This window comes from Micromys minutus, assembly GCF_963924665.1.
Source record: "Micromys minutus genome assembly, chromosome: 2".
Lineage (NCBI taxonomy): Eukaryota > Metazoa > Chordata > Mammalia > Rodentia > Muridae > Micromys > Micromys minutus.
Window position 1 is genome coordinate 85,371,989 of NC_137971.1, and position 27,515 is coordinate 85,399,503.

At 42.0% G+C, this 27,515-nt stretch overlaps 1 protein-coding gene across 1 annotated transcript in view; it reads right to left on the reverse strand.

Moving 5' to 3' along the window:
- CTR9 (CTR9 homolog, Paf1/RNA polymerase II complex component) overlaps positions 1-18,597 on the reverse strand; it is a 29,153-nt gene extending 10,556 nt beyond the window's left edge. Inside the window, exons 1-16 of the mRNA XM_080912119.1 lie at positions 18,428-18,597; positions 17,314-17,412; positions 13,530-13,769; positions 12,991-13,108; positions 12,118-12,207; positions 9,232-9,380; positions 7,062-7,169; positions 4,841-4,948; positions 4,507-4,743; positions 4,268-4,357; positions 4,033-4,161; positions 3,752-3,935; positions 2,400-2,488; positions 1,618-1,803; positions 1,454-1,541; positions 1,148-1,296 (exon numbers count right to left, since the gene is read on the reverse strand). Of these exons, the coding sequence (XP_080768245.1) occupies positions 1,148-1,296; positions 1,454-1,541; positions 1,618-1,803; positions 2,400-2,488; positions 3,752-3,935; positions 4,033-4,161; positions 4,268-4,357; positions 4,507-4,743; positions 4,841-4,948; positions 7,062-7,169; positions 9,232-9,380; positions 12,118-12,207; positions 12,991-13,108; positions 13,530-13,769; positions 17,314-17,412; positions 18,428-18,472 (2,109 nt within the window). The 5' untranslated portion in view covers positions 18,473-18,597. The remainder of the gene's footprint in view (positions 1-1,147; positions 1,297-1,453; positions 1,542-1,617; positions 1,804-2,399; positions 2,489-3,751; positions 3,936-4,032; positions 4,162-4,267; positions 4,358-4,506; positions 4,744-4,840; positions 4,949-7,061; positions 7,170-9,231; positions 9,381-12,117; positions 12,208-12,990; positions 13,109-13,529; positions 13,770-17,313; positions 17,413-18,427) is intronic.
- Positions 18,598-27,515: the final 8,918 nt, after the last annotated feature.

Sequence of the window (27,515 nt, forward strand, 5' to 3'; positions counted from 1 at the left end):
ATGCAGCAAGTACTCCTACACACAGAGCCATCGCCCTAGGGCCCAGAGTTAATTTTTATATAAACAACATTTTCCGACCACAAGCATATACACATCCTGTTCTAGGTAACAGACAAGGTGAGTTCCTGGACTATCCCCTATGGCTAATTTGCATTTCTAGAAGGCAGTGCAGCTGTTCTGCAGATTGGGATGGCTTATCTCCAAAAACACAACTCTAGGTTGTGCACTTAATCTGAGTTCTGCAAGTCTCTGTGCTCAGTTTAGTTCCCGAAGCCGGGACTAACTACTCTCACCCTCTTTGCTCAGAGCCTCTTTTTTCTGACCACAGACACCAACAGCACTGTTACCCTGGTGTCCTGAAAACAGTGAGTATAAGTTTTCCTTACATTGAAGCACTCAGCAAACATGAGAAACTAACAAGATCTACAGGTATAAACCTTGTTTCCATTTTGTATTTCGTCTTCAAAGATAAACAGTGAGGCAGGGCAGAAAGCTCCGTGATGAAGAGTACTTCCTGCTCTTCCAGCACTTAAGCTTGGCTCCCAGCACCCATGTCAGGTGATTCACAGCAGCCTCAACTCCAGCTCCAGTAAAGCCTTCTGTGGCCTCCTGAGGCACCCTAATCCACATGGCTTTCATATGTTGCTTTCATACAACATATGAAAAATAAATTCGAAGATAAGCCATTTAAAGTAAGGGCTGTCATATAGGAGGCTGATGTGGAAGGATACTTTAACACAAGTACTTAAGGTCAGCCAGGGCAATACAGACTGAACACGAACAGCATCACTTAACATTACTAAAACATGGTTCACTTTAGAAACTGAAGAAATAAATACTACACCTTCCACTTAGTGGGCACTTGTTCTACAGGTTAGTGCCTAGTTCTTTTCATACTAGATCCTCTCAAAATTCTCTGAGGTTAAGAGACCTTTACAGACAGAGAAGTGAGTCAAAGAGGGTCTTCTCTGCCTGTGGCATGAATCTGCGGAACTGCGATCATGTCTACCTGGCCTTGTCATTACATGGTTTAAATTTCTCAACAGACAGCATCAGAGATGACATGACTGTCCATGATGGGACCAGAAGTAAAAGGAAGCAATGGCTCCACATGACACATGGATATCTGGAGAGGCAAAGATGTTACCATCTGAACGGCGCTGATATACTGCTTCTGCTCCACGTAGATGTGAGCCAAGTTGAGCCACACATCACTGATATCTGCCGTTGCTTCTCTCACTTGGGCAAATACATCACGAGCTTCACGGAAGTATCCTTTGTGGGCCAAGACAGCTCCTAAAGTTACACAAAGGCTGACAGTGAGAAAGGCCTGACTGCTGCTCTAACTGAAAGTCTCATACTAAATGCTGCGCTTAACAGGAAAACCAAATCTACTAATAACTCCAAAAGTATTAACTTCACTAACTGTTATGGACCCAAGGCTTCTGGTTACCTATGCCATTTGCAGCATACAGGTTCTTGGCATCATTTCTGAGGACTTGTTTGTAGATGGCCAGGGCACGGTCTTGATGGCGTTTTTCCTACAGGAAAAGAGAATTACTGAAAAATTCAACAAGGATAAAGACATCAATCTTGCTGAAGGAGACAGGAGATTACCTTTTCTCGGTCTCGGGTTGGTTGATGCAAAGTCTGGAGCCATACATTGCCAAGGGCCAGCATGGAGTAGGTGTCACTCTGTGTGGCTGGCTGTTTTAATATCCTCTCGAACTTCTTCTGACCTGGGCCCCATTCTTGTTTTGCCAGATGGAGGTTACCAATCAGAGACCAGGCATCTGGATGATCCTATGAACATATAAAGAAGTAAATGTTGCAGTCTGGGATCTAAGAAATCAGTCATCTTTCCCAAAATGACTGATAGCTGAAGAGGTTTATGGCTACAACACAATGGTGGTTTTCAGACTGAGATTCGGTGTCTGTATCAGCATACAAGGTGCAACAGAATGGAATGAAGTAACAACAGTGTACTGCCCATCAGGAAGAGTAACTAATGACTTGTAAACATGTCCTCCAATGTGCAGTCTTCCAACTGTGAGCCACAATCAGAAGCTCAGATGACCTACAAATGGTAAGACACTGACTCTGGAAGCTGCTCTCGGCAGGCTACAGGGCTGAGGACAGGGGACAGGAGGCAGACAAGGAAGAGAAAAAAAATAGAAGGAAATAGTTTTATGTATTTTAAAAAGTGATTCTGATTATGAGATGACTAGTCATACAAACTATTATACTCTTTAAAGTCTTTAACAAGTGAGACAAAGATAAAACAAGTCACTAAACTCAGAGATGCCATAGTTATGGGAAACATCAGAGCCATTAAGTGGACAGATTGATTTTGAAAGGTAAAAGGAGAAAATTTCCAAAACCAGGTCAATACCACTAACCTGATTTATCTGAAGGGCTTCCTTAAACCAATCCGAAGCTTCATAGAAGTTTCCTTTATCTCTGGCCATGGCCCCTAGGCGCAGATAGCCTGAAAGTGCACATTTAATTAATCTTCAAAATCTCATGTCTAAAGGTTTCTAACACTAAAATCTGACGTTTGGAACAGCTGTTTGGTTAATACTTTCAGATAGAAGAGAAAAGCCCCACACATGGAGACACATCACTCTAGCTAGGAAAGAGAGAAACTGTATCACTAGGTTAATCTTTCTTGTTTTCTTTCTCTATTTTAAGACAGGGCCTTACTATGTCTGAGCTTTGGCTGTAATTCGGTTTGTAGACCAGGATGCCCTGGAACTCAGAGAACCCCCTGCTTTTTGCCTCTGAAGTGCTGGGATCACTATAAATACAATAAAGACCACTGCACACGAACACTGATGGCCTATAGTCAAGCTGCTCTCTGAAGTGACCCAGCCACCGACAGTACTGGGATAACTCACATCCTGCGCTGCTGGAGTGCAGAAGCAAGAGGTCTCATCACCACACTCAATGTACAATTTAGGAATTGTGTATAGAATTTTTCATATAATAGCTCGAGAGCAGAGTTGAGTATAGGCAAATGAAACTACAGAGACTGAAGCCCTGGAAGAGAAGGAACTCCTGCAGAGCACATAGGTTAATTTTAAAATGCCAATAATTTATAGTTTCTTGGTTGTAAAAACACAAAATAGGACATTTTAGTAATAATTGTTTCAAGGGAGAAAAAAAAACAATAGTCAAGGAAGAGCACTTACAGACTACACCCACTAGTCAAGCTTGCCAGGGAGTAGCTCAGCAGCTGACCACTGCTCAACGTGACTCAAGTGACTTCTGTTGATCCTTAATTTCCCAGCATAAGTAAACGAAACTTCAATTTTATTGTATTTCATCTACTTAAAAAAAAAAATGTGCACTGGTGTTTTGCCTGTATGTGTGTCTGTGTGAGGGAGTCAGGTCCCTTGGAACTGGAGTTACAGACAGTTGTGAACTGCTATGTGGGTGCTGGGAATTGAACCTGGATCCTTCAGAAGAAAGGCCAGTGCTCTTAAACTGCCGAGCCAAGTCCTTAGCCCCTTATTTCAGTTTCTGAGACAGGGTGCCATATACAGCCAGTGTTTCCTCAAATCTGCTAGGTAGGGAGGCTGGCCTTGAACTCCGGATCTGTTCTGCCTCTACCTCTCCAGTCCTAGCATTGTAGATGAAGGCTACCACTCCAGGCTGCATCTTTAACAGAGACTTTCTTTCCTAAATAAGTTTTTGCTGTTATTATGGGAATTTAGGAATTTAATACCCCCCCATGGTCTAAAATTCTTACAATCGACATAGTTAGGATGCTCTCGTAAAATGTTTTTGTACAGTTTCTCTGCTTCGTGAAATTCACACATGGCCTCGTAGAGCCTGGCTAAATTGTAGGATGTGGTAACAGAGATGGCGTTGTAATAGTGTTCGTCATGCTCAGCCTCCGCCTTTGCTCGGTCCAGTGAGGCCAGGAAGTATTTCTGTGAGGAAGAGAAGTCCCCGAGTTACTGGATATGGCTGAGCAAGTGCCTGCAGCCTGGCCAAGCATAGAGAAAAGGAAGGCTTCCGTTTTCTCACCTTTGCTTCACCTAGGTTTCCAAGTCTAAAATGGAGGGCTCCAACATTATTCAGAATCTCAGGAGGGACATCGGCCTGTACCTTCTCCTGCAGGATACGTGTGGCTGTTCCATAGGCTGAAAGGGCACCCTGCATTTTTACAGTGCACAGAGTAAGATTTACTCACAGATCAATAGAAACACTACACCAGCTTATTAAACGCATCGCTTAGGATATGAAGAGCAGACATTAATACCTGTATGTCAGTCTGTTCTAAGATCTGGGCCAACTCAATCCAAGCTTCCACGTCATCAGGATACTGTTCTGTGACCTTCTTCAAATGGCCCTGGGATAAACGAGATCATTAAAACAACATCAACAATAAACAAGGCTACCGAGTCTAAGAAGCCTAAGGTTTGGCACTCTGCTAACCATACGCTGCTCACAGCTGTCATGCCACAGCTGGAGACTCAGGCACCTAAGACTAGAACACACCTTGGCTATGTCTCGTTTCTCCTGGTCTTCTGAAGCAGCATAGAGAGAGCCAAGGATTTTCATAGTTTCATAATTGTTCGGATAAGCCTTCAAAACTTTCTCAAAGCACTGAGATGCATTCTCTTTGTCACCTCGATAAATATACATTTGTCCCAAACCAAAAAATGGCAGGACAAAGGACGACGAAGCAAACTGCGTGGCTTGATAGTAGTACTGAAAGGCCTGGTCATAGTCTTCCTGAGAAACAAGAATAAACAATAACCAGCACGCCGACGAGGTCAGAAGCCTGAACCGTAAGGGAAAGAACTACTTAGGGAGGTGCTAACGCTCTCACCTGAACATGGAAGGACCGAGCCAGCTGGTAACAGCTTTCCGCTTGCATGGCCTCCACCTCCGTGTTGTGGAATGCGTGGAGAGCCAGGTGCTGCACTTTACTATAATCCTGAATTTACACCAGAAAAAACAGTTGAGTGATCTCAGAAGGTTGCTTGAACAGCAATTCACTTTAACTGGCCACATTTCACTTAGCTGTAAGGTATATTTTCATCTTTCCCCTAAACAGTTGAACTTTAGCACTGTAACAGTTATAACCTTAATGAATCATCACTACACAATAATGACTGCAACAAGTAAAGCAGCAATCAGAATGATGCAACACCAAGCTCTAAGCTATTAACTGCCTCAATTTACTCATCAAGAAAATGGGCACAGGCCGGACAGCCGGCTCAGGTGGAAAGAGCTATGATGTCAGGAGGACTTGTATGCAGATCCCCAGCACTCACACAAAAGGGGCCATGCATCTGTAATCTTAGCACTGGGGGCAGAGAAAGGGAAAGCTCAAAGGCCGATGCTCGGTCTAACTAAATCAATGAACTCTAGAGTCAGTGAGAGTCAACCTCACAAAATCTGGTGAGAGGGATTAAAGAAATGACACAGCAGGCAAGAGCTGCTGCTCCTGCACAAGACCCAGGCTCGGTTCTCAGCACCTACATGGTGGCTCACAATCTTCTGTAACTCCAGTTCCAGGGCATCCAATGCTCTCTTCTCATCTCCTGAAGCATTAGACACCATGTGGCGCACATACAGACATGCAGGCAAAACACTCATAAACACAAAAAATAAAAGTAAAGCCCTTTTTTAAAAAAGGTAAAGGGTGATTGAGGAAGGTACCTAACACCGACCTTTTGCCTCAACTTGCACAACTGTGTACTCATAAGTGCACGTGGACACACACACACATGCACACGCACACTGCCTCTCAAGAAAGAAAGGAAAAAAGGCTCAACCTACTTACCTCACAGGTTAGATGTGAGCATAACAGAAGTGAGTACTGGGCATGCACTTGTAACAGTGCTTGGGACTTAGTAAGCACTGAGTACGAGTAACAACAGGGACAGCACAGTAGCTCATATTAGTAAGGCTGATACGCTCCACCAACTTTTACCTAAATTGTTACCCAAGTATTTTAAAGTTTATAAAACAATTTAGTCCCTGGTACTAATATAGCAGGCTAAACTCTCCTATTTATTGTATAAAAGTTGTCATTGGTGAGTGAGAGAGACATTTTCTTAAGCAGTGTAGCCTCTGGTAAGCTGCCCATAGCTTATAAACAACCCCTCACCCAAGCTGCTACAAGCAGTCCTCATTAGACCCACTGGTCACCAAATACGATAAAAAAGCACATCCTCTCCACTGAGGCCCAACCAGGCAGTTCAGTTAGGGGAAGGGGACCCAACAGCAGGAACAGAGTCAGGGACAGAGTGGTATGTAAAGTGAATAAATAAATTAGTGAAAAAAACCAAAAAATGGACTAATTGGAAAGAGGAAAGAAAGAATCAGGAGTGGGGATGAGAGGAAAATGGAGGGATATGATCAAGGTACATTATATATATGAAAATGTCACAGTACAATTCATTATGTAGGATTAACATATGCTAATAAAAACTTTAAAAATGAAAAACTTTTATCTATGGAACTTTGGGTTTGGTATGTTAAGAAATCTAAAATACTGTTGCTTCCACAAAAACAGTGGAATTAACAGGCAAGATCAATGTGTGAAAATAAATAGAACCACCACGAACTCTGACACCTGTACACCTACAGTCAAAGTCTATGAAGTAAGTGCTCCTAACTGGGCCACACGTTGCACCTGACTTCTCCACGGGCCGAGATTTTCTCCAGCCCACGCCCATCCTCTTCCAACTGCAGGCTTAGCAGTGCCTGCACTGTGGTGACTCCCCCACCACTATCACCCACTCATGTCTGTATGTGCAAAGGCCTTTACTTGAGTGCAGAGAGCAGGTTTCCTCAGCTCCCACCCCAGGCTGCACGGAGTGCAGTGCCAATGCCTATCAAGTTAGTGAATGAATGAATGAATGAATGAGTGAATGAATGAATGTGCTCATTCTCAGGCAACTAATACAAGCTCGAATTTGGGAGTAAAACAAAATCAAATGACATTTTCAGGTTTCTTTCCAAGTTAAACAAAAATCACGTACAGACTATATTCAGAAAAAAAGATTTCAAAATAAATACATAAATAAAAGTATTTTTACCTTCTTGAAGAAAAAGTGGTTTGCCAAATGGTTCAGTACCATAGGGTTGCTAGGATCAATAGTGTAGGCTCTGGAGAGAAGCTGCACACCATTTTTGATGGAATCAGCCTAAAAAAAAACAACGTGACATCAATCAGCACTGTCCAGAAATAAGGTTCTATATCTACAGTTCAACACCGTAAAGACCAGCTGCCATTCTTCTAAATGACATGAAGTTACAAATAAGGAAATATCAAATTGTTACAAAATAGTTTCCTTAACAAAAGTGTACTTGGTATCAGTCTTAACTTATGCTGACTCTGAGAACAAAAAATAGAACACTATTTCTAAGACTTATTTTTATTGATATGTATGAGCATTTTGCCTGTATACATGTATGCCATGTGTGTACAGTGACTGTGGAGACCAGAAAAAGCATCAGATCCTCTGGAGCTGTGGCTATAGACAGCTGTGATACACTGTAGGTGTCCAATTCAGGTCTTCTGCAAGAGCAGCAAGTGCTCTTAACTGATGAGTTATCTTACAATTTTTTAATATTCATTTGTAACGAAATTCCCATTTTCATTTCAGTATTTGATTTTGTGTGTGTCATGGTTCAAATATGCTTAGCCCGGGGGTTGGTACTATTTGGAGGTATGGCGTTTTGGAATAGGTGTGTCACTGTGTACATGGGCTTTAAGACCCTCATCCTAGTTGTCTAGAAGTCAGTGTTCTGCTAGCAGCCTTCAGATGAGGATGTAGAACTCTCAGCTCCAGCTGTACCATGCCTGCCTGGATACCGCCATGCTCCTGCCTTGATGATAATGGACTGAACCTGTAAGCCAGCCCCAATTAAATGCTGTCCTTACAAGAGTTGCCAAGGTCATAGTGTCTGTTCACAGCAGTAAAACCCTAACTAAGACTCTGTGTGTGTGTGTGTGTGTGCGTGTGTGTGTGTGTGCCACTTTCCTTATCTTATTCTTATTCAGTTCTGGCTTGAGGTTGTCTACTTATCAGCCCTGCCTCAGCTGCCTTCATGGTGTGGCAGCCATTTAACCTTGCTAAAGAAACACAGCTTCACTCCTTCCATTCCTCCTTTATAACAGATGGCCTTACCATGTGCTCTGGCCTGGAGCCCTCTATGTAGACCAAAACTGGCCTCAGACTCACAGATCTGCCTGTATTTGTCTCCTGAGTTGGATTAAAACCATGCCTCACCATGCCTGGCCTCAGAACAGAGTTTGTGTAATCTGAGACATTTTGATTCCTGCAAATTCTCTTCCTTTTTTCCATTCCTAGGTGACAAATCATGTTTGAGGAACTAGTCAAGATAATCTATTCTCCTCCTCTAGATATTGGCCTAAGGAAGAAATTCTCACGGGGGACCACATCAGGTTTTGTCATTACTGCTATGGAGATGATGTTGGCATTTACTTAATGGTAAAGTCTAGAGAGGCTGGTAAACACTCAGCAAAGAGGACAGTTACTAAAGACAACTCAAGGCTCAACTGTCAACAATGCTGATACAAAGAAACACTGGCAGCCTTTGAACAATTAAATATAGAAGCAGGACAGTAACTGCCTTTACACATTAGCTGGAACTTCTGAGGAAAAGCCCTACAGGGAAGCCTCTTGCTTCCTTTCTGTAAGACTAATGGAACAAGCAGCAACCATCTAATGACTGTAAGGTGACAGATACAGGGGAAAGTCACACATGAAGGAGGTGTCAACATAGAGTTATTGAAAATCACTGAATCTGATAACATTGTGGTGTAAAGTGTAAGATCTGAGACACTTTGTTTAGTGAACTATAAAAATGTTAATGTTTAAATTGTGGAGTGTGGATTTGTTACTTTGTCAGATACATGTTAGACACATCTATGGGTCCACAATCTCTCATCTGAGATTCTAAACTTCAGAAAGTTGTAAAAACATTTTTGAGGGGTGTGTGTGGTCTGTGTGCTGCTCTTAAAGCAGATGTCAGGGACGTCTTACCTAAGCTGTGAGGCTCTCTCCATCTGACTACAACACAGAAATGTTTGCTTCTGGGATTGTGCCTCAGTCCAGACACCACATTCCCTGTCTGTAACCTAGAATCTAGATTGCTAAAGCATGACTCATTCTAGGAGTTCTAGAGAAGGGACAGCAGGCCTGATAAACCTGAAGCTAGAGGTCCTCTTTCTTCCCATACCTCTTTATTGTTGAGTTCTAGAACAGCCAGTCCAACCAGTGCTCCCACACATTTAGAGTTGAGTTCCAGGGCTCTGCTGAATGCTAGTCGAGCCTTTTCCAGTTTGTTAAGTTTGACAAAGCAGTGGCCCATTCCTAAACGAACTTCGGCTAAAAAATAAATAAAATCAAGTCATTTGTCGTGTCAATCTAGGACACTTTAAGAGTTCAATTTCCAGTGTCTGGACTCTTTAAGACCTGTCGGCCTATCACAAACTTGATTTCATTGGCAGTTAGATTATGTCATTCTAATCTTTCTCCCCTCTTATGGGTACAAAGAACATCTATAATAATGGCATTTTTCTTATCTGTAGCACCTGCTGCAGCAAACCACCACTACTAGCTCCATTTCTACTTAAAAATTACTATGTATATATGTATGTACACACACGAATGTGAGTGCATACATTCTGGTACATGCATGAATAACCCTCACAAACCGAGTATCAAGATCTCCAGTCTATGTCTGAATACAGAGCTGGTGTCCTTCATTTCTGAGCTATGCTCATATAACCTACCTCACTTCAGGGTCATAGCAGAACACAAACATGTCCTCCCTAAGGCTATACTCCAGTGGTCATGGAATCCTCTCTCATCTATTTGAAGACACCATGACAGCATCGTCTCTCATTTTTCCTGCATTATAATATTTTCCTCTCTGGACCATTCTCAGCTGTATTCAAACATTCTACCATCTTACAGAAAAGTCTCTGGATTCCATTTCCTTTCTGACTGTCATTCCTGTTCTTCCAGACAACAGACTCCTCAACTGATAAAGCACGTGCTGCCTCTAATTCCTTTCTTCTGTTTCCTCTGGCAACCACTCTAGTGACATATTATGCTCACCACTCCAGTAAACTATCTAATCATGGTCACAAGTGATTTGTATTCTGCTCATCAATTCTGCCTGTTTCACTGGCCTAACCATATGAGACAGAGTGTATAACCCTTGCAAAATGTTTCACATTTGGCTTCAAGGACATTACTTTGAGGCTTGCTTCTTTGTTTTTTGTTTCCTTATCTCTGGCTACTCCTTAGGCTGCTTTTCCAAGTCTTCCATTTTCCTAACCTTTCTCCTTTAGAACAGCTGTTCTCAACCTGTGTCCTGGTCCCTTTGAAGTCAGACGACCCTTTCCCAGGGGTCACCAAAGACTATCAGAAAACACAGATATTTAAATTACAATTCATTAACAGTAGCAAAATTAGTTATGAAGTAGCAACAAAAATAATGTTATGGTTGGGGTCATCACAACATGAGGAACTGTATTAAAGAGTGGCACTATTAGAAAGATTGAGGACCACTGCTCTAGAGTGTCCCAGGGCACTTTCCTGTCTACACTTACTTCCCTCCTGTCTTCATGCACTCACTCCTGGCTTTAGTGCCGTCAATACATTGGTTTTCAAGTTAATCTGTTCATCACAGACTTCTTTCATGAACTCTTAAGATAAGTCTTCCCTTCAGTACCTCAGACAGGTATTCAATCTTTTCATGTCTAAACAAGCTTCTCTTGTACTGTTTTCCAAATGTAGTAAAATGTAGTTCCACTCTTAAAATTTATTCAGCTTTTGATTCTTGCTCTTTTTGCTTCACATATCACATCGACTCTCCTTCCAAATTACTAGACCATGACCACATACATGTACCACCCACCATTACCTCGTCAATTGTGAACTTTAATCATCTGTGACCTGCACGATTCCAAGAACCTTCTCCCCAGTTCACACTGCCTCTGCCCTTACCTATGCACTCACGCCCTACTCTAGACTCTAACACAATGTTTTTCTCTCTTAACATTTTATGTGCATTGTTTTATCTGCATGTGTGTCTGTGTGAGGGAGTCAGGGCCTCCAAATAAACTGCTATTTGGTTGTAGGGAATTTAGTTCTCTGGAAGAGCAGCCAGTGCTCCTAACTGCTGACCCTTCCCTCCAGCCCTTCAATAGTACTCTTAAGTTCAAGTCAGATCATACATCCTCTGCCCAAAGCCCTCCAAGGGTTCCCATTTCTGTCACATGCTTGAAGTATCTAATATAAACTCAGGTGCTCAACATGAAAAGCATTGAGCTTTTAATCTTTGATCTCATTTCTTACGACCTTCCATCCATTTCTGTTCTAGATACACTCCTCTAAGGTATTTCGAAAATTTGCCAAACAGTTTTCTGAAGACCTTTGTACCTGTTGTGCCTTCTCCAGGATGACACTCTCCCATATGTCTGCATGACCTTTGGTTATTCTAGCACTTTATATCCCTGGTAAATTTCCCTGGCCACCCTTTGTAAGTAACCCTCAATGCTTTTTATAGCCAGATTTACTTCAAGTTCTCAACCTTTTATAGTACCTGGCACATAGTTGATATACAATGAAAATATACTAAATGAAAAATATTTGGGAAGAAAAGTAACACAGGTCAAAAATATAATATGATCGGCATCAAATAAACACCAAGGAAAGATAATGGGGGGGGGGCTGCAGTAGGGCAAGGTTGATATTGGGTGTCTCCCTCCATTCTTTTTCACCTTATTTATCCATGCAGAGTCTCAACCAAACCAGAGCTCACTAATTCTGGTGAGTGTGGCTAGCTGGCTTATGTAGGCCTCCCATCTCTGCCTTCTGAGTGCTGGGATTACAGAGGGCTATCACATTTGCCTGACTTCAGTAAGAGCAGGGAATCCAAATTCCAGGCCTCACTCTGGGGCAGTAAGCATTTTATCCACTGAACCATTTCCCCAACCCCAGGACAAAATAACCTAGATCATGTCATTTTATTATTCCTAAAGTATCTTTTTAAAACCAGTTTTCAACATTTTAAGTTGGATCATAAACAGCTTAGAATTAAAAATTCTCCTACCTGGACATCCTGGGTTAGTGCGCAATGCTTTTTTATAGTAAGCGAGAGCCCCTCTGTAATCCTTCTTGTTGAATGAGATACAAGCTTTCCCTGTGTTATTTAAAGAAACACCATTGTTGATTAAAGAACACAAATTTATTATATTTGACACTAATTTATATCTCAGTGAGAAATACTAGAAAACAGTGAATTGTCATATTAAAATGTGTTTTCCATAGGTAGTGCAATAGTTTAGTCCTAAAAGTCTTTATGTAAAACAACAAAATAAATAACTATCTTGTAATTGTTTTACAAAGAGAGATTATTTGTTGATTCATTGGAAGCAAACTTATTCCACTTAGCTTCTGATTGCTGTGATAAACACTGGGAATATAACAACTTTGGGAGGAAAGGACATATTTTAACTTACAGTTTAGTCAATCATAAAGGCAAGTCAGGGAAGGAACTCAAGCAGAAACCTGGAGGCAGAAACTGAAGCAGATGCCACAGAGGAATGCTGCTTCCTGGCTTGCTCCTTCTGACTTGCTCAGCTTGCTTTTTTTATACCACCCAAAACTGTCTCCCCAGGGGAGGCACTGTTCTAGTGGGCTAGACCCTCTTTTATCAATTATCAATCAAGAAAATGCTCTGCAGACTTGCCTACAGGTAATCTGACAGAAGTTCCTTTTCCCACTTCACTCTACCTTCAATCAAGTTGATAAAAAAAAAAAAAAAAAAAAATTAACCAGGACTCTCCATACAGACATATACGCACATACTAGTTTATTACATTTATACATATTATAATATACATTTATACACTATACATACCAGCCCCCCAACACACCCTGTCAATGACGACCAACCAGAATCTAAGAATCTAAGGTCACTCACCAAGAAGGGCTGGAATATTGTTTGGAGACTGGTTAAGTACAAAATGAAACTGTGCGTCAGCTTGATCCATTTTGTCACCCTCGAGCAGGCAGAAGCAGGCTCTTCCCAACAAATGGTTCTGTAATGTACAGACTCTACTAAGACTAGAGACAAATACCAACCACAGAAGGTAGAAGCTCAGCACTCCTCTGTGAGTGACCAGAGTAGCTGGCTACCAGTAAGAATCTTTAAGTACAAACGAGAAGCTTCCCCTGCAATGCAAGTCTGTACCTAAAACAGCAACAAGACAAAGGTCACAATCCTTAAAACCTGCTTGAAATTCACCCTTGATACTGGGGTTATGGACTCAACATGTACATATACACTAAATTTGCCCAACAGTTTAAGGACTAATGCAATTCTAATTTCAATAAATTCTTCTTTTTGACTGTATCAACAATTATTTTAGTAAAAACTCTTTCACAAAGAATCTGCTGTACACATATTTTGCTTTCATGTAGTATTCTGAGCCCTTGTAAATTGTAACAAATTTGATTTACCTGATCATACATAATAATCTTATCAGCCATTGTATATAACAGCGTTGCCTGAGTAATAAGGTCCTTCTTATTGTCTTTGTTCTTTTCTTTCCGAGCCTGTTGCACATAGTAGGCTGCCAATGTATCCAAGCAAGTCATCTGGTCCTTCTCGTGGTCTCGATAATCCAAATTGCCATCTATCCGTGCTGCCTCCAGCAGCTTTACAAACTCTTCTGTTTTCCCTTGCTTGTAGTACTCCAGCTTTAGCAAAGGATGAAATGAAAACACTAAACATGTGTCTACACACAAACAACACAAATGCTTATAGAACCTTTATTTGTAACAGCAAAAACAGGAAGCAAAGTTAACAAGTGAATCAATAAAACAGCTGTGATGTATTTCTGTGATGCAAAGAGGTGAACTATTGACAGTAGTTACAAAATAAATCTCAAATTAATTATGCTTAAAGAAGCCTGTCTACCATAAGAATATACACGGTGTAATTCCACTTCTGTAAGGATCTAGAAAACGCTAAACAGCAAAAATGCAAGTAGTGTAGACTAGTGCTGGCTGGAAACAGAAAGGCTGAGAAAGAACATGAAAGGAACAGATGGATCTCTATGAGTTTGAGGCCAGCCTGGTCTACATAGTAAGTTCCAGGCCAGACAGGGCTTGAGACCCTATCTCCAAGAAAAAAAATGGGTAGCTAATGTTGGCCTCTGGCCTCCACATGTATACACAAGGGCAACATACAAACAGATGCATATAGCATATATACTAACCCCCACAACAGAGAATAAATAGAATCCTAGCATGCTACAAGAGACCCTGTCTCAAAAACAACAAAACTCACTCGGGCTCTGGGTTTGCCTTTACCAAAACTTATCAGTGACTTTGGGACAGATTATTAACTTTCCTAGGCATATGTTTCATAGATAATAGAATACTGACTATAGGCCACATACCATGTTAGGAGCTACACATATTTTCTCTGATCCTTATAACAACCTAATAAAGTGAGTACTAACATCTTCACAGTTTTGAGGAAACCGCCTCAGAAATTAGAGTATTGTTTAAGGACAAACAACAGTCATGTTGGAACTTGAACAAGGTCTTCTTTAAACCCGAGACTACAGTTTCTCCAAGAGTAGCCCAATATACAAAGCTTTATCAGTTTATTCCACCACTAATACCAATTCTACTAATTAGTAACAGGATCAATGGTTTGATAGGAAAAGTTGACTGTTCTAGCCCAAATGGCAAAGTCTGTTAATAGAAATACTTTTTGTATAACCACATGTGAATGGAAGTTTTTTTTTTTTGGGGGGGGGGGGTTTGGAAACAGTTTCAATATGGAACCTAGACTAGCTTCAAACTTGCACTCCCCCTGCCTCAGACTCTGAAATGGTGGCTTTTAGAAATATGCCACTGCACCCAACTGGGAAGACTCTCTTAGAGTAGATATTTCAGAAAACAGACACACAGAACTACAATAAACTAAGTGTCTGCAGAGCAAAGGAGTCAATAGAGTGTAGGAGACCACTTACAGAATAATCCATCTCTAGACTACATGAAAAACTCAAAAACAAACGATCCAACACACACACACAAACAAACAAGGCGATCAACAAACAGGCCAATGACATGACAGATGCTTCCCAAAAGGCTAAGTACAAACTACTAAGTCCATAAAAAATGTCAGTATCTTTAGTCATTAGGCAAGTGTGCATGAAAAGTACCCTGTAAACTGGGAATGGAGGCATAAACCTCCTACCACTTGGGAGGTGAAGGCAGGAAGATCAAGAGTTCAAGGCTAGCCTCTGACAAATAGCTAGTTTGAGGCCAGCCTGGGCTACATGAAATTCTGTTTCAAACAACAAATAAACCAGAGGATAGAAAGATGGTGGCTTAGCAGTTAAGAGCAGCAAGGATGGGGTTTGGTTCCCAGCACCTGAATGGCATCTAACAACTGTCTATATCTCTAGCTCCAGGGGGTCCAATACCCTGAAGGCATCAGGCATGCATGTGGCATACAAGAATACAAACAAGCAAAGCACTCATATACATAAAATATGAATAAATCTTTAAAAACAAAAAATTCCAAAAAAAACCCCCCAAATTAAAAAAAGTTGAGATTCTACCTTGCCCTAGTAAAAATGGCTATCACCAATAACAGCAACAATAACAAGTGTTGGCAAGGATGAGGAAAATCAGTAGGGAAGTTCCTCACAGTGTAAAAAGTAGGACTACCACATCACATACTATACATGTGAGAGAGTTTTATCTAGCCATAAAGAATGAACATGTCAGTTTTGGGAAAAGGAATGGAACAATGGACATATACAAAACTCTAAGCATGGTATAGATTTTTTTTTTAATGTGAGCTGAAATTGAGAAAAGAAAAACAAATACCGCTCAAAGTAGATGGATTATAGCAGGTATGGGGGTTAGGAAAGTGGATATGACCAACACACAATACATGCATATAGAGAAATGTCTCAGAGAAATCCATTAATATGTACAATGTGTACTAACAATTATATGTTTTTTTTTTTTTTTAAATGAATCCTAGAAGGCTGAGTAGGAAGACTAAATAAAGGTCAAGGCCAGTCTGGAGAACTTGGTGAGACTCTGCCTCATAATAAAAGGTAAAACCAAGGCTTGGGATACAGCTTAGTAGATGAGTTGTTTGCTCAGCATGTTCAAGGACCTAGATTCAATCCATAGTATATTTGAGCAGAAAATGTGCCCAATTCCAAATTCCTATTTATTTAAAAATATTTGTGTGCACATATATATTGTTTCTTTTTAAAAAAAAGATTTATTTATTATATATAAGTACACTGTAACTGTCGTCACACACCAGAAGAGGGCATCAGATCTCATTACAGATGGTTGTGAGCCACCATGTGGTTGTTGGGATTTGAATGTAGGACCTGTGGAAGAGCAGTCAGTGCTCTTAACCATAGAGCCATCTCTCCAGCCCAATTCCTATTTTTCTGATCATCAAGGTAATACATGTGGCATACAATGTATCTTTATATGAACACAACTTGTGGCGAACCAGTTTAGGAATAATGAGTATAGTTTATCTTACTAATTCTCATGAAAGGAAACATGGTGCTAGGAAGTAGAGAGTCTAAAGTTATAGGCTCCCAGACTGGATTTGCTGAGAATTTCTAGTAGCATTCATATTGTGGAGGCAGGAACAAACATGACAAAAACGTGATGCCATGATAAATTTCACTGAGAAAAGACCTCTTTATGCATTAGCTTGGACCCTAATCACCTTCCAGAATGTTTTAGAAGAAATGTTATGGAAAGCAACATTTATTCTGACTAAGCTAAGCTTCAATGAATTACCACTAAGTAATTAAAACCTCAATATAGGGAACTATTTACCCTAGATGAATCTTGCGCCTTTATCAACAGACAATAATTTACCAGTAGAGTTGTAGTTAGGTAACTGCTCTTATTGTTCCATAAATAATAATATAATCATTGTGTGTGTGTGTGTGTGTGTGTGTGTGTGTGTGTGTGTGTGTGAGAGAGAGAGAGAGAGAGAGAGAGAGAGAGAGAGCGCGTGTGCGCGCATACGTAGCCCTCACTGTCCTGGAAATAGACCAGGCTGACTTTAAACTCAGAGATCGACCTGCCTCTGCTGCTACCATGCCAGGCATAATTAATTTTCATACAGATGACTTAATCATGCACAACTGACTTAATCATGGACTATCACTGGACTTGAAAACCAATATCACATATTTTTCCAGTCGACAGAAAAATCTGCTATAGGAATACTGACCGCCAAAGCAATCCATATGTGCAGTTGTGTGTGCTCCTGCTTCAAAATACTGATAACTTCATCTCCCTCCGGTAACTGATCGAAGTCAAGTTCAATGACCTAAAACACAGAATAAACGTTTTGCTTCCTTTTTAACTTCACAGTTTCATCAGTGCCCATACACAAAGGCTATGTCCTCACTTTCAGTGGGGTGAACCAATACATGTTTCTATTTAGGAAACACGGCAAATAGGTTGTAGTCTGGTTTGGTCAAAAGCATAGAAAAGCAGCAGACAAATCCCGCTCGTCGTCTTCACATAGCTAAAACTTTAAATTTCCCAATGACTGGCTTACTCACAACCAAAATGAAACATTGTATAACCTATAAGCCAATGAAACACTGATGCCATAGGTCTGAGATCTTGAGAAACACGATCCCAGGGGTCAGGCAAAGTTAATGCCAACGTACACTTAAATCACGGAGGCAGTATCGTGTGCCACATACATGCCTAAAATATGGGCACCAGAAACTAGAAGAAAAATATTCTGGAATATACCCAAGACCACCAGATTTTAGAAATGAATTCTATCTCGATCTAAAATAAAAGTGTGAAGAATCCAGTAAGACTAAAGCAAAGCTGGAGCTCTATTCAGACAAACCGCACGCCACCCAAGGATTAAAGTGGGTCGGTCGTCGCCACCAGCACACAGGAGCGGCTAAATCTCTAGCCCCGTATCTCGTCGAGAGAGTGTTAACAGTGTGCCTTGACAGACTTTTCTTCCAAGGCATTAAGAGCCACCTCTCAGATCCCCAGGATAAGGAGATAAGGAGGGAAAAAAAAATCCCAAGTTGGAGTAGCAGGTAGCTCAGGGAGCATCGAGCCCCCTCTGTAATCCGTGAGGTTTACTCGGTGCTCACACCCCTGCGCCCCGGAAGACAGCCGACTGTCAACAAAAAGCAGGCTGCAGGGGAACTTTCCCGAAGTCCCTGCAGCTAGAAAGGTGATCGGCTGAATGGAGCCTGGGCCGAGAAGCTCGACTGCGGCTCTCCCCTCAAAAAACCAAGCGGAGCCAAGTCGGCGCTGGGATCGTCCAAGTTCATAGCCCTCCCCCCCGCTCCACACTCGGCACCCACCTCGTCAGTATCCCGGAGGGGAATCTCGATGGAGCCCCGCGACATGGCGAGCTCTGAAAGCAGGCGCTTCTCACTCCGCCGCTCTGCAGCCCGTAGTCCCGGCTTCCAGCCTTGCAGAGGTTACCACACCTCACACCCAGCGGAGCTGCCTAGGCTCCAGCTTCTTTCCTGTCGGCCGCTGAAACAACGAGCTTCAGACCGCGACAGGCCACTTCCGGAGGCCCCGCCCCCTGTCCCGGAAGCACTACCAGAAGGGCGTGTTCTACGTGAGCTCCGCCTGGCGGCTCTGGGGTAGCCTTCTTTGGAAAGGCTGATAAGTCTCGAGGTTGTCCTTGTCCCAGCCGGAGGTGACCGAGCGCCTTCGGGAACGCGGTATCTGTTGCTAAGTAGTCCAAACTGGGTTCCTCACAGGCCCGCGCCGGGGCGGGCCTGGCGGTGAGGCGAAACCACGCCCTTGTGGGCGGGACCTCTGGTGACGAATTCTTTGGGCGGGGCCTGTTCGGCCACCAGGGCTTCTTGGGGATAACTTAATTTTTTATCATCTCTGTAGTCGTTTTGTCTTCTCCCAGCCAGTTTAAGTCACACTGGTGATATCTTTGTGACTAGTTTAAGTCAGTGAATTCTGAAGTTATTGGGGATAATGCACGGATTATTATTTTGTTGCATTATTTATTTGTACATGGATACACGCGAGCGATAGTGTGGGGAATGGAGGTCAGGGGACATCTTGTGAGAATTTGTTTTCTCCTACACTGAAGGTCGTAGGGATTGAACTCAGGTAGTTAGCATTGGAACCAGGCGACTTTATCTGCTGAATCTTCTTGCCAGCCTTATTTTATATTTTGAGGTATTCTGTACCCCAGGTTGATCTGAAACTCTCGACCTCAGCCTTCTGACTGCTGTGGTTCTGGGCATAAGCTTGGACACCTGGCTTTTATATATTCCTTTATGTACTTACATTTCTTTGGGAGCACAATGAAAAGGAACCGCTAGATTCGATTTAAATAAAATTAGAAGATTTGATTAAACCTAAATAATAAAATTATAGAATTTTAAACATTTTAGCTAATGATTTCATTATAGAAGAGTATTAATAGTCTTTGTGTGTGTGTGTTTGGAATAGATAAGGGAAGGATCTTAATAAATAAGCAAATAAGGCTGAGTTTAGCTGAGCATGATAGCACATGCCTTTAATCTCAACTCTCGGGAGGGGCAGGTGGATCTCTCTGAAGTTTAGGCCACTTTGCTCTATACATGGAGTTCCAGGGTAATCTGGGGTTACAGAACAGAGAGATTCTGTCTCAAAGCAGTGAACAGAGTCTCCTCCACCCCTATTAGCACGTGTTTTTAGAGATATTCCCTGCTCTTCCTGCCCATTTCTTCTGCTGAGCCAAAGCTACTATTATCCCTTATGTCATCTTTACTTGATTCTTCATCTTCTCTGACTCCAAGCTCAAGCCTAGTTTAAGAGATATTACATTCTTAAATGCAAAAAAATTACCAGTTTATTTATGATCTTCTTCTTGACTCCCTTAAAACCCTTGAGGAGAAACTGAATTAAATTTATGTTTTGACTTAATGGTTGTGTAACTATTTAAATGTTTGGCTCAATGCTTGTCAGTATAAATAGAGTGCTAACTACATATGTAATTAATTTTTTTTTTTTTAGACAGGATCTCACTATGTAGCCTGTAACTATGAAGATCAGGTTGGTCTTGAACTCACAGAGATCTGTCTGGCTCTGCCTGTGCAGTTCTGGGTGAGCCAAGATGCCCATCATAACTTAAAAAATGTTAGCAGCCACATTAAAATATAAAAGCCAGATGAAAATAATTTTAGTAATATATTTTATTTAACTCACTAAGACCAGGATACTGTCATTTCAACTAATGGTCAATATTAAAGTTGAGTTGTAATTTACATTTTTCTTATTAGGTCTTGGAAATCCAGCATGTATTTTAAATGTATATACTTGATTTAGTTGTTTAACTTTTAAAAAATTATTTATTCACATGCATTGGTATTCTGCTTGGACGAGTGTGCTGAATCCACTAGAGCTGGAATTACAGATCGCTGTGAGCTATCATGTGGTTGCTGAGAATTGAACCTGGGCCCTCTGGAAAAGCAGCCAGTGTTCCTAACTGCTGAGCCATCTCTTCATCCCTAGTTGTTTAACTTTATTTGGGACAATATTTAGATATCCTAAGATTTACTGTTGGAAAAGGAGTCACATACCTTAGTTTTCCATAATTTCAATTAATTACAATTAAAGCCAATCTTCCATTTGGATAAGCTGTATTTCAAATGTCCTCATATGCAGTTAGTGGATATTGTTTTGTGTTTGAAGTCTGCTTAGTACCTGACAAAGCTTATAAAGAATCACAGTAAGACACACACACTGTGGTGGGTTATTCTGTGTGGGTGGTGGTTATTCTACATGCCCCAGAGCCTCCCTGGTATAAAAGTCCCTGTCAGACGTCTTTTGTTTACAGGTAACCAGAGATATTCTGATAATGTAGAATTCACTGGTTGGTTAATAGGGGAACTTAATTCAGATTGGGATTTGGAAGAAGTGGTAATTAATGAGAAAATTAGTATGACTTGTGTGGGTGTGTACTAAAAAGAGGAGCTTCATGAATCCAGAAGGCAGCCATGAAACTGGAATGTAAAACGTGGAGAGTAGGGGAGAGTGGAAGATTCCAACCTCAAATATGCTGAGTAAGCCCCAGTAGAACAAAGCTCAGGGTGTCAGCGGTGATATCCCGCAGCACACAGCAGGAAACACAGAGCGTGGTGTACTCTGAAAGAAACCAGTATAGGACAATGTTTAACTACCTACTGTCTCCAAGAAGGAAAACACTTAACAGTTCTCCAATGACTCTGATTCTCTGTCCGAACAATTGAAGACTTTAAATGTGTAAGTTTGGAGATATGAGATAATGTGAGAAAATAGCGCCTTTCCCATCATGAACTGACCGATTATAAAACTGGAAACTCTGGTGTATATACATTTGATGAAGCAGTCCTTTTAAGTCTAAATTCACTTAAAAACTCCTCCAAGTGTTTTATTTTTAATTTAAAAATTGTATTTATTATTGTGTGTGTGAAGAACAGAAGACAACTTTCAGGTGTCTCTTCTTTCTTTCCATCAAGGATTAAGGGACCAACCTCCAGTGTCAGGCTTTCGAATCAAGGGCTTTTACCCATGAGCCATCTCACTAGCCCACAGATGTTACTGTGATTGCTCTAGATACAGCTCTGCTTTGGGTGCCCCTCCCCCTCCACTTCCTCCTTCCAACTTATTTTTATTTAAGCAGGTATCTGTCTGTCTGTCTCTGGTGTGTGTGTGTGTGGTGTGGTGTGTATGTGTGTTATACCACATGTCTTCAGGTGCCTGTGGAGACTAGAGGAAAGTGTTGGATACCCTGGACAAGGAGTTGCAGACAGTTGGAATTGTGAGTTGCTCAGTGTGGCTGCTTGGTTGTCTGGAAGCACAGAACATACTTGTAACCACTGAACCATCTCTAGTCCCCCAACTCCCACTCCCTGAGTTTAGGTTTTTTACTTAGGTCCACTGTGATCGAAAAGTTTTAGAAGATGTGTATACATCAGTGAGAGAAATCGAATGAGAAAACATTCTCTACGGCTTTAGATTGTCCGGTGTGCTCGAAAATGGGTTAGAAGGTGAAAGAATGTGGCTAGACTGTTGAGGAGACTCCGGTCCTAGTGGCGTGCTGCGTCCCGGAGGGAGTGGAGGAGGACTGAGTGGTCGAAGGTGTGTCAGTCTAGCCAGTGATCCAGCACCTGCTGTGTCTGAGACAGTCAAAGACAGGCATCACGGCTGGATGTGAGTTCCCGACTTGGAGAAGGAAGCCTTTGAGCTACCGGCGTACAAATGAAATTTAAAACAATATATGGGACTGAGGGTGGGCACTAGAGTTGGAGAGTGGCAGCAGCAGCAGCGGCAGATCTGAGCTTGAGGCCAGCCTGGTGTATTAGAGTGAGTTCCAGGACAGTCCTAGCTACACAGAGAAACCCTGTCTTGAAAAGCCAGAAACAAAACAAAATGAAAAACAACAACAAAAACCAAACAATGGTATCTCTGGATACCCTAGAGAGAATGGAACAAGAGCAGAGAAGGGTCCAGGCCCTGAGGCCCGTTGGCACAGAAGGCAGGAAGACAGGGTAGTCAGTAATCACAGAGAGGAACGGTAGGCAGAGGACGCCTGCTGCAGTCCTGACCTCCTGCAACCAGCCCTTTGTTTTTCCCTGACTGTAGCAGACACTAATTAGATCAGATGTTTTGAAGCTGTGGGTCCAGTTTCAGAAGGATTTCAATTCAGTTAGCTTGATCGAGTAAGGCCTGCTCACAAAATGCTGAGCTCCGCTGGATGTAGCGGCCCATGCCTTGAATCCTAGCTTTCGGGAGGCAGAGGCAAGTGGATCTCTGAGTTTGGCAACTAGCCTGGTCTACAGTTTTAGATCAGCCAAGGCTCACCAGGGAGACCTCATCCGAAACTACAAATAAACAATGACATCAATTCTGAGCTCCATGCTGGGCCTCTGGGTTCCGGGTCTGGGTAAAGCACCTCCTTGCTGTGAGGCTGTTCTCTGTTGTTGACATTGTAGTTGGTGGCCATGTTAAACACATAATGAGCCAACCTGGAAAAACAGGCTACTTCATATGTTGATAAAATATCTTTTAAAAGCCATAAAGGAATCTTTTATCTTAACAAAGAATACTCTAGTTTTTCAAGTAGATATCTTTTGAGAATCGGCACACTAAAGGAAATACTTTAGGCAGTTTGTACACAATGTTAAGAAGGTTTGAGAAGCTATTCATAGTTTGCTGTGGCTTGAGTAATAAATACCTAAGTCTGGAGGACCAAACAGAAATCAATTTTCTCCCAGCTCTGAGAGGCTGAGAGTTAGAGATCAGGATGTTGGCCGGGAAGTTTATCTTTTCTTCTCTGAGGCTTCTTTTCTAGGCTTGTTTTTCTCCCAGTTACAGACTCACTCCCTCTGTGTGTCTCAGTCCTTCCTGCCTCTGCTTATGAGGACCTCACTTATGTTGGTGAGGAGTACCTTATGGCCTCATTTGAATATAATTACGTTGTCAGTGCTTCTGTGTTTAAATACTTTCTAAGTACTGGAACTCAAGACTTTCATTTGTTTCAGAAGATTACAATAATCAGAAATCTTTCTTGCTAAAAATAGTCTAGATTTGCTGAATTAAAAAAAGAATGCACAACCTCCAAAAAACAAAAACCAACCAACCAAACAAAGAAAACCACTTGGCTGAGTCATCTGAGGGTTTGGTGTTTAAGCCTTCACCAGGGCTCGCATAGATTGACAGGGAAAGCAGGGCAGTGTCCCCATAGTCCAGGGATCTGCGTTTTGATATTTGTAAAGACACAGGCTTGGGGCCTCAGGCATCCCTTAAAAGAACAAGAAAAAGGAAAGGCCGAAAAGCCCTACCAATACAGGCGACAGTCTGACTTAAAGGTATAAAACTTAAGTATAGGGGCTGGAGATATGGCTCCACGGTCAAAAGCATTTGCTCCTCTTGCAGAGGAGCTGAGCACTCCAGCTCTAGGGGATCAGATACCCTTTTCTGGCTTCCAAAAGCATGCACACACAATGGGGGGGGGGCAGAGAAACAGGGAGGGTTGATATTTTAAAAATGAAAAGATCTTTTAAAATATTATAGGATAGTGTTTGCCCAGGTCTGTATCTCAGGTTTGTTTGCCTGGTCTGGGACTCCTCAAGCCAAGGATAAATACAGAAGTGATCCCTTAGTGTGTGCTATCCTTTGAGTGCCTGGGAAGGTTACCTTACCTCTTTAGTTACTCCTTATGTCTTCTGGTAATAACTGAATAGTAATAACTACCAGGCTATGAATTTGTGCAAGCACATTTATTCCGAAAGTCATTTAATATTTTTCAGAACAACCCATGGCATGCGTAGTCAGTGGTGCAGGCGGTGGGAGGGAGGCAGCCGTCAGATCTGTCTCCTGCAGCTGATGGGAGCAGGAGATGAAATAGACCATTTTGGGTGGAAACTGTTTCTACATCACCCACCATCTATGCGTCCTTTGTGTTTTCTCTCTCTTATCTCTCCTCTCCAGGCTTTTCCAGTCCCCAAAGATCCACTAGATTTCCCTCTTCTTTTAAAGACTTCACCACTGGTGGTTTTTGAAGGAGGGAAGTAAGTAAGTTAAATTAGGCCTTAACAGATTTCAAGCAGAATAGAATTTTGACAAGTTTCTGGGTGACATGCGAGTCCATGACTAAAACGTAAAGGGCTTTAGTATCTGCTGTGATTCCCTGCGCTCTCAAAGCCTTCTGTTAAAATTCCGCTAAAATGGCTCAAAAGTGTGGTTCCCAGTGTGGTGGGCACCCGCATGGCTGCTCCGCAACCATCTGTACCTCCAGATTCAGGGTATCTGATGTCCACTTCTGGCCTCTGTGGGCAACAGGCATGCATGTATAGATTATACATGAAGGCAAAGGCCCAAGCACACAAAAACAGAAACAAAAGACAGACCACTGAGTTCTGGAACTTATGGCAGAGAAAAACACCAAAACAAGACAAAACAAAAGGGAGACTCTTTTTGCTTATCCCGTATGTGATTTTATGCCTAAAGAACCATGGAACAATTTAAGAAATTCTTTCCCAACTGTTGTACCTGTTTATCCCAATTACGTGGAAAGTCAACTTGACTATGGTGTTGTGGCTGGTGAAATCAGTGGCTTAAGCAGAGCAGTAGACTTTGCCAACTTGTCAGTGAGAGAGTTCAAGTCCCGGTCATACTGACATGCCTTTGCCACAGGGCAGGCTGCTCTCATGTAGCGGACCTGTTTACAGAGATAATTGAAAAAGGCATTGGAATTAAAATGTCAGCACTGTTTTTATTTCAAGTCTTTTTGTTTTGTTTGGAAAGATTCTCTTCCAACATTAATAGCATTTAAAAATAACTCTCTGCAATGATGAGATAGATGGAAGGAGAGCTCTTTGTTTTTGAGACAGGCTGTCTCTTCATAGTACAGGCTATTCTGGTACTCCATATGTAGACCAGGCTGGCCTTGAAATTTGCCTGCCTCGGTTTTCCCAGGGCTGGGATTAAAGGCATATGCCATTAAACTAGCTAGTCTAGAAAGAGAGCTTTTTAAGGTTTGGAGAGATCTGTTTGTATTCCAGAGACAAGCCTGTCCCCACGAGCTCTGATGCTCTATCTTGTCCATGCAACAGGCTTACCCTGGGGAAGAGTTAAACTCAGAGTTCTGGGCAGCTCCCCGGTGTCTGATTCTTAGGAGTGGATAACATTTGTTTTTATTGAGTCTCCAGCTGATACTGACGCTGCTGGTCCATCATACTTTGAGAACCTGGGGCTGGAGGGTTGTTGAGTCAGACAGTAGAAAGACAAGTTACCGGTCCCTAAATACTGATGCTGTGGCAGGTATTCAGTGCGCGGTATGTCCAGTAGTGCAAGAACTCCACAAGTGCAAGTGTGTCTCTGCTTCAGGTGAAGGGCCCGGAGCTTAGGAAGTTCACAGTATTGTCCAAGAGCACACAGTAACAAAAGGATTTTTCTGTCTTCAGATCCAAGCTGTATCCATTAAAATAAGTTTATCTAGATGAAACTTTGTCTAGTTCTCTCTGCTTTCAGGGATACTCTTTTATTTGTGTTAGTTTTTCCTTTATTTCTTTTGCTCGCCCACCCTCAGACAAGGTTTCCCCTGGCTGTCCAGAAACTCACAGAGATCTGTCTGCCTCTGCTTCCCAAGTGCTGGTATTAAAGGTGTGAACCACAACACCCAGTTGTGTTTGTTTCTTGAGGGAGGGGTTTTTCACAGGTTAGACTGGTCTCAGCTTTGCTATGTAGCCCAGGCTGGCCTCAGAGTTCAGCTCCTCCCTTTCAGCCTCCTAAGTGCTGGATTATTGATAAGATCGACCACAGCTGCACAACTGAAGAAGACCTTAAATTCCTGATCCCCCCTCTGCTGACAGGTCCTGTGATCTCACTCGGTTTGAGCACTGTCTAGTGGGGATAGAACGATAGCCCACAGATCAAGGCTCACTACCTAGAGGCTGTCACTTCTTTCAGTGGCAGATCTTAAGATCTAAGTTGGAAACCAATACTTCCAACTTCAGCTATGAAATGGGGGTTCCAGTGATACAGTCCTCCAATGACTTTCTCTTTTCTAAATGATTTATTTATTTACTTATATGAGTTCTGTAGCTGTTTTCAGACAACCACAAGACAACATCTGATCCCATTACAGATGGTTGTGAACCATCATGTGGGTGCTGGGAATTGAACTCAGGACCTCTGGAAGAGCAGTCGGTGCTCTTAACCACTGAGCCATCTATCTCTACAGCCCCCTTGGCATGGCTTTCTATTGGCTTTCTTTAAAAAAAATACTTATTTGTACCAGTTCTGTTTACCTTAAGGAAAGAACTCTTTGACAAGTCTGTTCTAAGATATATTGTCTCTGGTTTGGAAGTTAGTCTTTTGAGTGAACTTCTCTTTTTAAACCCAAATAATATTGGCATTTGTGAAACTTTATTGGCTTTCCTCTTTAAGGTCCCTGGGTTTTATAGTCATCTCAGAAGAGCCTTTACTTTTCTTAGATTGGTAATAAAATAATTTTCATTTTGAGCGACTTTACGAGTTAGCGTTTACATCTGAACATTCTTTCATCTGGAGTGATTGTGGGTTAATGAGTGAGACAGAACTTATGTCTCAAAGGTGGCAGGCTGTGCCTCATTTTGAACAGTGGAGGCCATCTAAGGGCTGAGCTGGGCTTTGGAGATGGCACCTCAACCCTATTTAGCCCTGTTTAGTATTATACTTTCCCTGTATAATACAGTACATCACCTGCTTTGAGTTGATTTCTGATTTTTCTTTGGCTTCGTACTTTCTTCCTGTAGACTGTTTATTGGTTGGAATTCAAAACCCATCTTGGTGTGGGAAGACACTTAGAGGGGAGACAGAGGAGGTCTTGTTAACTAGGTGAGTAAGATGTAGTCAGCTTCGTAAGGAGCCAACAGGATGATTCTGGGCAAAGGAAGTGGCATGACTGAA